The sequence below is a fragment of the Opisthocomus hoazin genome, chromosome 24 (genome assembly GCF_030867145.1).
Source record: "Opisthocomus hoazin isolate bOpiHoa1 chromosome 24, bOpiHoa1.hap1, whole genome shotgun sequence".
Classification (NCBI taxonomy): Eukaryota; Metazoa; Chordata; class Aves; order Opisthocomiformes; family Opisthocomidae; genus Opisthocomus; species Opisthocomus hoazin.
Genome location: NC_134437.1, coordinates 3,656,171 through 3,668,700, shown reverse-complemented (window position 1 = coordinate 3,668,700; position 12,530 = coordinate 3,656,171). Strand labels below are relative to the sequence as shown.

At 62.1% G+C, this 12,530-nt stretch overlaps 1 protein-coding gene across 2 annotated transcripts in view; it reads right to left on the bottom strand.

Moving 5' to 3' along the window:
• Positions 1–12,530, bottom strand: part of SORL1 (sortilin related receptor 1) — a 55,293-nt gene that overhangs the window by 33,914 nt on the left and 8,849 nt on the right. For both annotated transcript variants that reach the window (XM_075442433.1, XM_075442432.1), the window contains exons 2-11: positions 7,585–7,701; positions 7,200–7,325; positions 6,500–6,661; positions 5,053–5,120; positions 4,539–4,719; positions 2,447–2,548; positions 1,367–1,536; positions 999–1,191; positions 691–808; positions 125–198 (exon numbers count right to left, since the gene is read on the bottom strand). In XM_075442433.1, coding sequence (XP_075298548.1) covers positions 125–198; positions 691–808; positions 999–1,191; positions 1,367–1,536; positions 2,447–2,548; positions 4,539–4,719; positions 5,053–5,120; positions 6,500–6,661; positions 7,200–7,325; positions 7,585–7,674 — 1,284 coding nt within the window. In that variant the 5' untranslated portion in view covers positions 7,675–7,701. The remainder of the gene's footprint in view (positions 1–124; positions 199–690; positions 809–998; positions 1,192–1,366; positions 1,537–2,446; positions 2,549–4,538; positions 4,720–5,052; positions 5,121–6,499; positions 6,662–7,199; positions 7,326–7,584; positions 7,702–12,530) is intronic.

Genomic DNA, 12,530 nt, shown 5'->3' with positions numbered 1-12,530 from the left:
GATGCGTACGTGGAGGTCACCGTTAACGCCCGAGAGCTGCACGTCACTTGTTGCTATTGCTGCCCACGTCCTACCTGCTGCACCGCTGCCTCGGCTGAGCCGGCACGCAGAAGGGCGGCCTTACCTCTCTCCACCTCGCTCCGGCACTGCTCGAGACATAGACGTTGGTTTTCCTTGCCATGTTCTTGCCAACGGAGCCTAGGAGAATGAGAAATGGTCCTTCTTGACAAAGGCAAAGCGATCGCTTAACGCGAAGCCAGACGCCTCTGACCTATTTTGATCTGCGAGCAAAACGACAACGATGGGGGAGCTGATTTGTCACGCTACAAACTGATCCCTTCTAAACCCAATCTTCTAGAGACTACTACACAATTTAAGAGCAGCGGGGGAAAAACCTGTGGCTGTAAAGACGCCGAAACAAAAATCTGCAAGCACTTTCTTCAGTAAAAGGGCCAGACAAACAGGAATTTCTGTATGTTTGAGAAACGGATAGCAGCAGGGAAGAGGACCCGAACAAAGCCTGGGAAGGTTTCTCACGTCACCGTGCTGCAGTGAAATGTACAAGCTGTAACGCGCAATTTAACTGCATTTGTGTAACCTGCGTATACAAACTGGATGCTGCCAAGCTCTTCACGTCCTGGCCACGCCACCCCCGAGCCCCTGCGCGTCTGCGGGAAGGCAGGCGGGTACCGGTGGCGACGATCAGTCCCGGCGCCGACTCCTTGGAGAGAATGGGCATCCTGCGCAGCTGGAAATTAAGCAGCTGGCTCAGGCGCTGGGCCAGGTGGAGAGAGCAGCCCTGAGAAAACTGGAAAAGCAGAACACGGCAGCGTTAACCGTCCATCCCGCGCTCGCCCGCGCCCTCGTCCCACCTAGTCCGGCCCTCTCCGCTTGGACAGCCGAGGAGGGACTCGCTTGCGGCGGGACTGCCCTCCGAGCCTCTTTCGCGGGGGGCTTCTCCCACGGTCGCCCCCCTGCCCCTTCCCGCCCCGCGCTACCTGGCAGTCGATCTGCTCCCCGTAGCGCGTCTGCGCCGGCGGCTGCAGCGGCTCCCAGGTGCCGCCCTTGTCAAAGGTGATGACGGAGCGCATGTTCTCCTCGTTGAAGGAGCCGTTGATCAGCGTGGCGATGTAGACGCCCCGCACGCCTTCGACGCGATGGAAGTCCGCAAAGGGCTCGTTGGCAAAGTACCTGCGAGGAAACGCAAAGGTGGGCTCCGGGAACCGCAGCCGCCCCACGTCTGGGGAGCGGGGGACTTTCAAGCCTGGGGATCGGGGCGACGCTTTCATCAAACGCAGCCGAAAACTGCAAAGGCTTCGCGCGATGTTGTTGTGTACCGCAGCCGATTCGGTGCTTCCCACGTTACCTGACCAAGGTGTCGCTTCCAGCTCCTCCGGGGCTGTAGTAGAGCACATTTTCCAAAGACAGCGAGAACTTCAGGCCTTCTGCCTCCGAGATGTAGAGGTCGGTACGGTTGTTATGGTGGCTGACGCAGACAAACACCTGGTCCTCCGAGGCATCGGCAACGTAATATTCCTTTGGGATGGAAAACAACAGGCGAGCAGGCTTCATACGTGTGGGCATACGCGCAGGGTGTACCTACAGGGCGCTTTAGCGTTGCCTCCGAGCTAGCTGAAACGTAATTCTTCCCTCCACCCGTTTGTATTTTTTCCCCTCGGCAAGCATCTTTCCTTTGCTTTTTCTTTCATGTTTCTCCGCCGGCAATCGCTATCCGCCACACCGCGTAACCCACCGGCAAAGCCCCCCGGGGAGCAGCGCTGGGCACCAAACCCCCTGGGTGCCAGGTATTCGCCTGCACCCCACCGAGGCCGGGGGCTTCTCGCTGCTCTGCCAAACGCCCGGCGTGCTGCTCGGGCTCTCCTTCGTCCCTGCCAGCCTGGGGAGAGCACAGCGCATGCGGTTCACAGACCACAGACTCTTTGCAGACCCTGCCCGTCTCCCTGGGCTTCCTCTGCCTGCGGAAGAGACGGCTGCTCCGGGTAATGACGGGGAAACCAGCGGGTGCTCGGCAGCCTCGCGCCCCACGCCACGGGAAGAGGCAAGGTCCCCGCAAGCAGAGCCAAAGCACGGAGCTCTGAGATCATCAGCCCCCCTCTTGGTATCCGGGGTTTGCCACCAGCCTCCATCACCGGCGCGGGAGGAAGCCCGTGGCTCTTTCCGGACAGCCTCACGCCAGGACAGTAAGTATTTCTGAATTTCTCTGCAGGCACGAACGGCTAGAACGAAGTACTGCCGTGTGAACCGCGAGAGCATCGCAACGTGAGCTTTTGCTCAGCCAAACCCCCCCCGAGCAGGGTCATACGAGGTCCCTTCCCAGCTCCGGCTCCCGCAGCGTCTGGCAAAACGCAGAGAACCGCTGCTGGCCTCAGAGGGCGTCCTCGGCAAAGGAGGCAGAGAGGAGGTCTTCTCGGAAATCGCCGCTTACCGTAATTGGATGCTTGGTTACGAACTGTGCCACGCGCATCGGCTTGCGGTCGAAGGAAACCCAGAGCTGGACCGAAGGCGGCTGCGAGCTGCCTTGCGAACGCTGCGGCAGAGCAGAGGGACACGTTAGGAGTAGCTCTCGCCCCCCCAAATCACCCTTGTCTCCAGCAGCGGCCGAAAGGCAGGCCGGGGCAAACCCACCAGCCGCCGGGCTGGGACTTCGCCCTCCCTGCGCGCAGGCAAAGCGTGGCGGCGGCCTGCCCTGGGACCGGCCGTGGGGAGCAGCGGTCCCCGCTCCCGGCTTGCGTTGCCGCAGCCGGCGCTCTGCGAGGAGAGAAACCGCCCCGTCTGGCCGATCGGGCGGAGGTGAGGAGGCTGGTTGTAATTCCTCCTCTTTCTCTAGAGCAGCCTGTCCTTTCCTTCCTATTGTTAATGACTGGCACCAAACGAAAGGCACCAGCGCAAAGCCCACCAAGCAAAAGGCCGGGGGCCACCTATTCCACACAGGATGCCAACGGCAAGCGCCCAAACCCAGATTTAGGCTCCAAAAATAAGCGGCCTGATTCTCCCAGGCTCCGTATCCCGAAGCAACCGTGCCTGCCCCGGAGAGGAGCAGGAGTCGGAGTGCCGGCTGCCTCTGCCACCCAGCCTGTCCACTTCTGCCGCGGCTGGGGTTTGATGCGAGCGTCGTATCCCCGACCCGGGGGTATCGTATCCAAATCACGGGTCTGCAGCCAGGCTGGCCTCCCTCTGAGCCTCCGTGTTTCCCAGCGGTCTTTGCCTCAGCAGGGAACCTGAACGATCCTAACATCGTTCAGTGTAACATCGGCCATTAGAGCTGCGGGAGAAAGGGTGACGGCGGCTCCGGAGACCCCTAAGCCCTCCAGCAGCAGAACCAACGCCGAAGAACCTCCAAATCGAGTTCGTGCTTTGAAAGGTCCCGACTCAAAGCAGCCCCATGCTTTCAGGGCGCTGCCCACCTAGCCCGGCAGCTTCTCGGCAGAGACGCCGACCAGCCCCTGCGTTTCACCGAACACCAGCAGCAAGCCTAGAGGAAATCCTCTGCAAACCGCAGCGGGCTTCAGAGCAGGCGTAGCGCCAAGGGGACGGGCCCCAAGGGCTGCGGGCTGTACTAACTGCAAGGGACCGCTGAGAAACAGAAAGTGCTCTGCAAACAGGGCCCCTGCCAGCGGACGGCCGGAGGCGACACGCTCCCTGCCTACTGCCTAGGAAACAAGGCAGGGCTTTGCAAGGAGTCACCCCTAAACGACAAAGGTCGCTCGTTAAAACAGACTCGACGGCGGCAGCAGGGGAGGAAAGCCATGCTCGTGTTTGATAAAAAGAAAGCTGCTCCTTAACTTCTAGAAGGAACAGGGCTCTACCTGTCTGGTGTCGTGTCTCTGATCATCGAGAAAGGACTTGTCCTCAGAGAAAGCGCAGACGCTTTCTAGCTTGCTTTCAGGTTTGTCTGAAGCAGCCCGGCAGCTTCAGAAAGGACAGGGGGGTCTTGGCAGCGGAGGGACCAAAAGACGCCTTCTCTTCTCTTAGGAAGGCGAGCTACAAATCCAGCGCCGTGACCGGGCTGGAGCACGTCGGGCTACTTGGACGTAGCCCATCTGTGACGGTAATCCTCTCTGACAAGCGGCCTCCTAACCACCGAGCTGCCGAGCCACGTGCCCCCTTCCCCGCCCCCTCCCTCGCCCGCCTTCCCAGGCAGCCTGCGCTTTTCCCCAGGACGCGGCACTTTGCAGTCTGACCTATTTCTGCCCAGCCTGCCGAAGGCAGGCGTACGGACGCGCCGCCGCTCTCAGCCCCGCTGGCAGAGCGCCATGGGTCGGTGATGCCATGCCCACGGCAGCGTGAGGTCGAGCGGGGCAGGCAGCCCGAGCGACACCCCCGTGACAAGCTAAACGCGCGGTCCGAGGGCTGCGAGGTCCAGCAGCGAGCGGCACTGTGCCTAGCAAACACTGTCGCTGCACGTCAGACGCGGGTCCCAGCAGCAAGCGGAGCTATTGCCCGCTGTGGCCGTGGCGGTACCGCGCCGAAGCGTCGACCGTCACCCTCGGCAGCGACTCGCTCACGTTGAGACCTACCACGGACTTTGTTGCGAACAGGTATCTCTCCCTGAGCTGGAAGTCTTCAACATCTTCCAGGATTATGTCTTTATTTTCTCGTGTCTGAAAGAAATCGGTGCTGCGAATGACAGTCGAAGCCCCAGAAGGCTCGTGCCGCTCGACGTACACCGCATTTGGCTTGTCGTAGGGCTCAGCTCCCCTGGGAAGAACAAAAAAGGCAGCGGTGGTATCTCTGCAGAGCGACGCGGAAGGCAGCGGGTACCAAGGAGCAGGAGCTTATCCGGAGAAGGAGCAGGCATGCAAGAAGCGGGGGCACGTGGAGCGCCCCGGGGTGCCCGTGTCGGCGGCTGCGGCGTGTCACCCTGCCGTGCCGCAACCCCGCGGCGCGGGGTCTCTGCCGAGCAAGGGGAGCAGGGGGCCGGGGCCGGGGCCGGAGCACGCTTCGGTACCCGGGCCCTCGGGTCGTGCAGGGCGATAGGTGAGGAGCGAGAGAAGACAGGAGCTGGGGCTAACACGCAGGTGCGATACGTACCACGAAAAAGACTTCACGTGTTCCTGAATCATTATCCACGTCTGGCCAAAATCATCCGATTTCCAGAGCTGCAACGACAAAGGTGAATAGAGATGCCGGCGGGACCGGGCAACCAGACGGCCCCAGTCCTTCGAGATGCCCGGCCTCGGGCAGCAAAGGCAGGACAGACGCGCGTCTGCCACGAACCGCTTCGATGACCGCTCTTTACGGGGCAGCGGCCAGGAGCAACAGCAATCTTTCTTGCTGCAGGAGAAAAACCCAAACGGGGCAAACCTGTTCTTTAGTCTCCTACCGGAAGGATTTTTCAGTGTCTGCTGACTCACCTGCATTTACACGAGCTCAGAAATCAAAAGAAAGGGTTACAACGTGCTCACGGAGTGCGATAGCAAGGGTAAGTCTTTGGGCAGAGCCGTCGGGAGGCCGTGGCGACCCCAAGCACAGCAACACGCCGTCGTTGCAGATCTGCGGGCATTAGTATGGCAAGGATCAAGGGGAGAGATAGCATCTTTCGCGGCGCCGACAAAAGCAGCAGCGGTAAACACACCTGCCCGCAGGCACATCAGCCCCTCTGCTTCCCTCCAACGGCCGCGTCCCTGAAACCTCCCTGTTTTTTTCCACGCGCTGCGGTGGTACCCGAGCTGCAACGTTTGCCTCTTTGTTCGCAGGCACGCGGATACGATCAGCCAGACTCCGGCCTCGACAGTCCGTCCAGCAGCCCGGCCAGGGAAGGTACCGCCGCCGGCCAGCTCCGCACCCCCGGGAAGGCATCAGCGGCGCCCGGCACGCACCCTGCTACGACCGGACCGCGAACAGCCCCGGCCGTCCCCGTACCCCGCTCGACCGTCCCCATCCACGTGCTGGGGGGCGATTGTTTCGCCTCCAGCTTTTGTTTCCGCTGCCCGCGTCTATCTGAAGCTGCTGTCAGTATTACGTGCAATCTCTACCCGCTGCCTCCAGGGAACAAAAAAGCGTTTGTTTTCCAGAAGCAATTTGTTACGCGAGACCCAAAGCCAAACCACACGCCTGCATGAAATACTGCAGAGGTCCGTTGTGCCTCAGCTGCCAGCGCTCCGCGGCGAGTGCTGACCGCAATAGTCGGGGAGATCGATACGGTCAGGCGCGGCGCGGATGAAGGACCGACGCAAATGACGGAAAAGGGAAAGGAAGCATTTAAGGCGGCCATCCCGCAGGTACTATAGCCTCACTGCTCCGGAGGTCCGAAAGCAGGCCGATCTGTAGGGAGGGGGGCGTCCTGGCCCATTTGGGACAGCTCTACGGACGGTAATCCAAGATCAGACACCCTGGACGGTCAAAGCACGAACCGGCACGGCGCTGGCACCAGGCAGGGTGGCTCTCGGTATGCCGTAAGGGCTGTGGGGCACGGGCAGAATGCCACAGCAGGGTAGAGGCAGGATGCCGGCCCTCGCCTCTCTGCCGACGCGCTCACCTGTTTTTGAGGATGGGACCTGTCGAAGCCCAAGAGGAGGTCGGGGTTCCTGCCATGCAGGAGCAGGTCTGCCGCTCGGAAGGGAATCGAGAAGCCCTGAATATTGTTGCAGAAGTCGGTGGTGATCCAGAGGTACGGGACGAAAGCATCCACGAAGATATACTGGGAAGAGAGGGACCGACAAGGAAGAAGGAAAGCAGATGGTCGGTCTCCAGGAGGTCAGAGCACAACTCGGGCTGCAGCAGGAAAGGCACACGTCCCGGGCGAGCCTTTGGGAGGGCAAACTCCAGAGGAGAGGACGATGCCTGCCCCAGCCGCCCCCTCTCCCGCCACGCTCCGACACTTCTGACCACGTACAGGAGGTACGGCGGCGTGCCCAGCACTTCCCGCCTCTGCCCCAGAGACCCCCGGGATGGCCCAAGGGCTCTCCTGGGAAGCGAGAGGACCGTGCAGAAACGGTCTTCAGTCCCCATCTGCGGGAGGCGCCCGTCCCTCCCCGTCCCTCCCCGCCGCCGCAGCAGAAAGGCCCCTGTGAGCCATTGCCCTGTGCAGAGGCAGGTTGTCAGCGTGACGGGGGTCGGGACGGCCGCACACCGGGGTCCCCGGGCACGAGGGCCGTGCTGCCTTCACGCTGTCGGCAGCGATAAAGCGGGGCCGCCCCGCAGACGAGCCCTGCCGGGACCGGCTGCCGCATCCTCACCCTCTTGTTGTCGGCCGGGCTGTGGTAGAACTGGGCAATGGCCACCTCGCTGCTGTTCCCTCCGCTGAAGGTGAACCTCTCTGAAATCTTCTTAAAACTCTTTCCATAGTCGTACGACACGTAAACCTGCGAAGGAGAAGCCCCCACGTCAGAAGCCCAAAGCTCTGCTTTCCCTTCTGACACATTTGGTAAAAAAGCGCAAAGCTGCAGGGGGGAAAGCCTTAGAGATGGCCTGAGCCGGCCTTTCAGGGCTCAAACCCGTGGGGCAGGACAGACGATCGTAAATTTTTTGGTTTGTGTGTCTCTGAACTCCAACTCACGGGCCGGCCTTTCACCTTCCCGGCAGGGAAGCCGCCCCAGGACGGCGCCAGGCTGCAGTACTTACGTCGCCGTTTTTCGGACCCAGCAACGACAGGCTGTCTCTGGCCAAGGCCACGATCACGTTGCTCTTCTCTCCCGCCCAGTGGACGACCATCTGGTTGTGGGAGTCATTGAGGCTGACCTGCAACGGCAAGGCAAAGGGCACCCTGAGCCGCCCACAATGACCGTCGGAGAGCAAAGACCCGCTTGTACCGCTCCCGCTCGGAAAGACACGGTCTGGGGAAACTCAGGCACACCAGGGGCAGAAGTTAAACAGCCCAGAAGGCAAACAGCAGAGCGGGACCGCGCGTCCGGCTCTCTGGACCTTGGGGGGCCAGGGGCGTGCCGGTGGGCACGCCTGGGGCGAGCTCAGCTCCAGCCTCGAGCGCTAAAATGCCACGGGACGGCCCGTGACGGTCGCCGGGGCCCTCAGGGCTTTATCTTGCCAACAGCATCGGCGGCCGTGCCTTCATCTAGGTCCTACCTTTCCCACCAAGAGCCCCCTCCGCACCCCATTTCAAGCGCGGCCGAGAAAGCCGGCAGCCGCTTGTCGTGACGGGGGTTGGAAACCTCTGCCACCACGACGAGGGTTACCAGAGGGTGGCAGACGGTGCCACCGAGCCAGGGATGCCGCCACTTACGCCGAGGCCACCTCGGCGACTTATCGAAGCGCTTGTCGCAAGCCACCAAACAGTTAAAGCAAAGGCTGCCTCGGGGGGGTGGCGTTCGAGCACAGCTCCACGCAAAGCAGCATCTCGTGAACACGCTGGCAAAATGCGTGCGCCTAAACGGGTTAGTTTTCCTTTTATTCCTCCTTAGAGAAATAGGCTTTGAGGGTCAACGAGAAGGAAAACTCATAATGAGAAGCGATTTCAAATGCAGGCTGATTAGGCGGAGGGCCACACGGAAACAGAGTCACCCTTCTACAGCGACTTCTGCACCCGGAAGGACGCGCCGGTCTCCCACACAGGCGCAGTCACACAGAATTCGGTTATTCCCCGTCTGTGCGTTGTACCCGGCGGCGCTGTAACGGCGCCCGTCGCGAAGGGCCGGTTTCTATGGGGAAGCTATCGCAGCGTCGCCGCGGCGGGAGGCGACGGCGCGGGAGCCTCTGCGCAGTCCCGGTACCTGCAGCAACCGCCGCCGGCGAGCGGGGAGGGACAGCCTTGCCAGGGAAGCCGGGCGAAGCGGCTCGGCAGAGGCCGTAGCTCGGCCAGGGACAGGCACCCCGAGGGCCACCGCGGCGGAGGTGCGTGCCCGAGCCCTGCACGCTGCCATCGCCCCGGCTCAGCCGACGGCTGGCAGCCCCGAAGCTCGGGGCCTCGGGAAGCTGTAAAAATACAGGGCCAAGCCCTTCGTCGGTCTGATACCCTGCGGCTCTCGGTGACCCCGGGATCGGCGAGGAGCGCCGCCGGGGTTACGGAGCCCCTTTAACCACGGCCAGCGATCGGCAAATAAAATGCTTGGAAAAACAAGGTCTTTATTCTGGAAGAGGGTGGGGGGCGAGTGAAACACAAGCCCTCGAATCCCTGTTACGCAATAGGCTCAGCCTACGAGGCGGGGGGGGGGGGAATCCAAACCTAGCGGGGGGGCAGGGAGCAGTCCCCAGGGTCGGTGCCCCCGCCCGCCTGGCCAGAGCCCCCAGCGCCAGGCAGACGACGCCGGAGCGCCCGGATAGCAAACGCAGCAGAGATTGAGGTCAGGCAGCAGCATCAGCCACAAAGCAAGCCAGCGGTAGCCCTGCGTGCCTGCCGGAAAAAAAAGAGGCAGCGCTGTTCGAGCACGCAGGGAAACAGGGCAGAGAAGGAATTGCTGATGCCCGCCGAGACAGCCCACGCACAGCCTCGGGTCTGAAACGCAGAGCGGCTCCGCGCTCCCGGCCCCAGTCTCTGTTCCCCGCTTTAAAAGCAGAACCACCCCATCTCAAGTCTCCCACGTCTATAGTAGTTCGGTCGGGTGCAGCGGTTTTGCGTTCCCCGCTGCGCCCGGGCCGAGACCGCCGGCTGCGCGCGCAGGGCTCGGTGCGTTAGCCCGTCCACAGCTCTGTCGTGATTCCGAGGGGACGGGGACAGGGAGGGGGAGCCCATAGCTGCGCGTTCGGACAGAGCAGCGAGCGACCCTGCCCGGCCTCCCTGCCCCGGGAAAGCCCCTCACGAGGGAGATTCTCTCGCTCCCCCCCCCCCCCCGGGAAAGCCGCGGTCTGGACGGGCCAGACCTGCCCTGCGCGCGCCTGCCCCAGCTGCCCTCAGCCAAGGGGGGCCTGTCACTACCTCCGTGGCTATGTCGGTAGCGCTTTGCATTTGTCTTCTGCAAGCCATCCCACACTAGGGCAGTTTCCAAACCAGAGAAACCACGGGAGCCTCCTGCCTGCGCGGTGCGTTAACGCCTGCCATCCATCTCTCCAGCTCTTTTCCCGTATGCTAGAAGAGACGGGGCACCCCCGAGAGACCCCTCCTCCGAGCAGAGAGACCCGGGAAAGCTAAAGACAGGGCACACCGGGTGAGGGCTCGGAGGAGCCAGCTGAGCCCGGTTACTCGTTAAGAACCACCTGACCGCAGGCAGCCTAATTAGGGCAGAGCCCCTACATAAGGGCCAAAGCGGGCCGAAGCGAGGTTTGGCTCCCCGGTAAGAGGGAGGAAGAGCAGCACCGAGCGCCTACAGGCTCTGCTCGGCAGAAAGTTGAGGCGTAGCTAGAGCACGTCTTCTTAAGGAGTGCAAAGAAAGAGAAGCCGCCGGCAGGATGCCCGAAGCTGTAAGTGCCCCGGGAAGGACTCGGGCAGCAGCGTCCCAGGTCTAGGAGCCCCACGTGTTCGTTTCTGCCGGTTCCCGGCGTGCGAGACCACAGCCGTCGGCCGAGCAGCCCTGCTACGGCCCTCGGGAGCTTGGCGGGGAGCGGAATGGCTCAGGGGAGCCACAAACGGGGCCCCGAGTCTTTGCCGCCTAGGCAGCGGCAGTGCCTTGTGCCCTGGGTGACCGGCACCGTACGTCCCAAGGACCGGGACGTTTTCTGTGATGTGACTTTGCGGTCAGGCCGGCGTCGTCCCCGACACAAGGAACCCTTCCCCGCTCGCTGGGACGAGGCTCGTTTGGCAGGAGCCCACGGCCAGGGAGTCCCCCACCTCTCCGAACAGGGGAAACCTGCCCCGGGAGCCGGTTCACCCTAGGAACGGGCAGTGCCCGGTGCCTAACGGAACCAGCATTTAGCAGAAATTCTCCTTAATGGGGAAGCGTTTGGGTCCTTGCCCAATGAATAAGTGTATCCGAAATATGCATGAACTTCTAATTTGTCCTCCTAATACGTAAGGCGCCAAATGAAGTCCAGGAGGGGAGAACTGGAGCCAAGACGCGGCGGAGGCTGCTTGTAGCGCTAGGTAATGCGGTGAATGCTGCTAGCTTTGCTCACGCTGTATGTTTATTTTTTAGTGACAGAAGCTTCCGCTAAATGAATCCCCTGCAGAAACGGGACGAGAAGACAGCCCCGGAGCCGGCGTCCCACAGGAGCACGTCCCAGAGCAGGTACGAGCTCCGGCACGGCGCGAGGGGCATAGCTGGAGCCTGAGCGCTCGCGGCCCGGGCTGGGAGGGGGAACCTCGCCTGCGTGCGTGGTGCTGCGCGGAGACCGCAGTCGTGCCTTGCCGAGCCTCCCGAGGCGAGGGCCGTCGGCAGGTGAGCCGACCCAGCGGCGTGGCGTGCGGTGCCGAGCTCCTGGAGCGTCTGGGGCCAGGAGAAAAAAATCCGATCCCGTGCTTCTCGGTGCCTGCGATGCCTAAGCTCCTTTACCCATCGCATCTCTGTTGTTACCTAAGCCCAGAATCGAGCGGCTGGGGCAGGGTTTTGGTCTCGAAGCTCGGCGGGCGGCAAACTGCAGCGTTAGGCAAACCTCTGGGCTCCAAAATGGTGCTGGCTGGCCAGGAGATGAAGGACGCTAGGGCGGGTACCTTGCCGTAACTGCTCGTACGGTGGCCGGCAGGGCAGACAGCGGCATCTCGGGCCTTTCTGCCGTCACCAGAGCACTCTTAAGTCCCAGCCTCTGCGCCACCCGCGAGGCTGAGCCGCTCTGCGTAGGAAGCGTAGCTTCCCCGTGCAGAAATCACGCCGTTAGCTGTGACGGACTGTGAGCGGAAAGAGCGCGCGCGCTTGCGGACTTGTCCTCGCGCCCAGCACCCGCGTGCAGCGACGAGCGGCGGGATGGCATCGGGGCTATTCTCGTACCGAACGGGCCTGGGAGCTAACGGTGCGCAGCGATGGGTTTGCTCCGGCGAGAGTTTCTGCTCCAGCTCTAGGACTCGAACCGCAGCTCGACCCGAGCGTTCGCTGTTAATCGGGAGGCGATGCGGCGCGACTACTCTGGGGCCGAGGCTCAGGGATGTAAAATTAGGGCCGTGCACAAAAAAGACTCTTAGGGGTCTTTTATGCGTTTGCCCATCCCGGTTATGTAACTGGAAACGGGATGCCCACCGATAAATGCAGTTCCCAGGACATTTATGAGCAGGTCATAGGTTATGACCGTGGCTCGACAGGTGAGGGTAGGGGAGAGCAACGGGCTTTAGCGACGGCCTAAACGATCAAAGTTTTGTCAGAAGCTTGGGTTTTGGCCTGAAGGATGTCAGGGGGTACTCGCAGAAGAGGAACGGTCTCAACAGTTTGTACCCGTTAGCAAGGGGAATGAGGAGGGGGCTCTCGAAAGGTACTGCCCAAAGGGTTCCGAAGCGAAGCCGCCGCTCGCTTAGCCCCGGGCTGTAAAGCCAAGGCGGTCTCACGGGGCTCCTCGTTGTTCCGGCTCACCGGGAGCCGCAGCGGACAAGCGCCGGGCCTTCGAGTCCCCGTTTCCTCCGCCTGCCCCCCGGCAAGGCTTACGCAACAGCCCGGCATCGAGGACGAGCCCAGTGTCAGGGGCGGCTGCCGCATTCGCGGCACGCCGCGTTCCCTGGGCGCTCCCGCTGAAGCTGCATTACCGTACCTTCTGCTCTG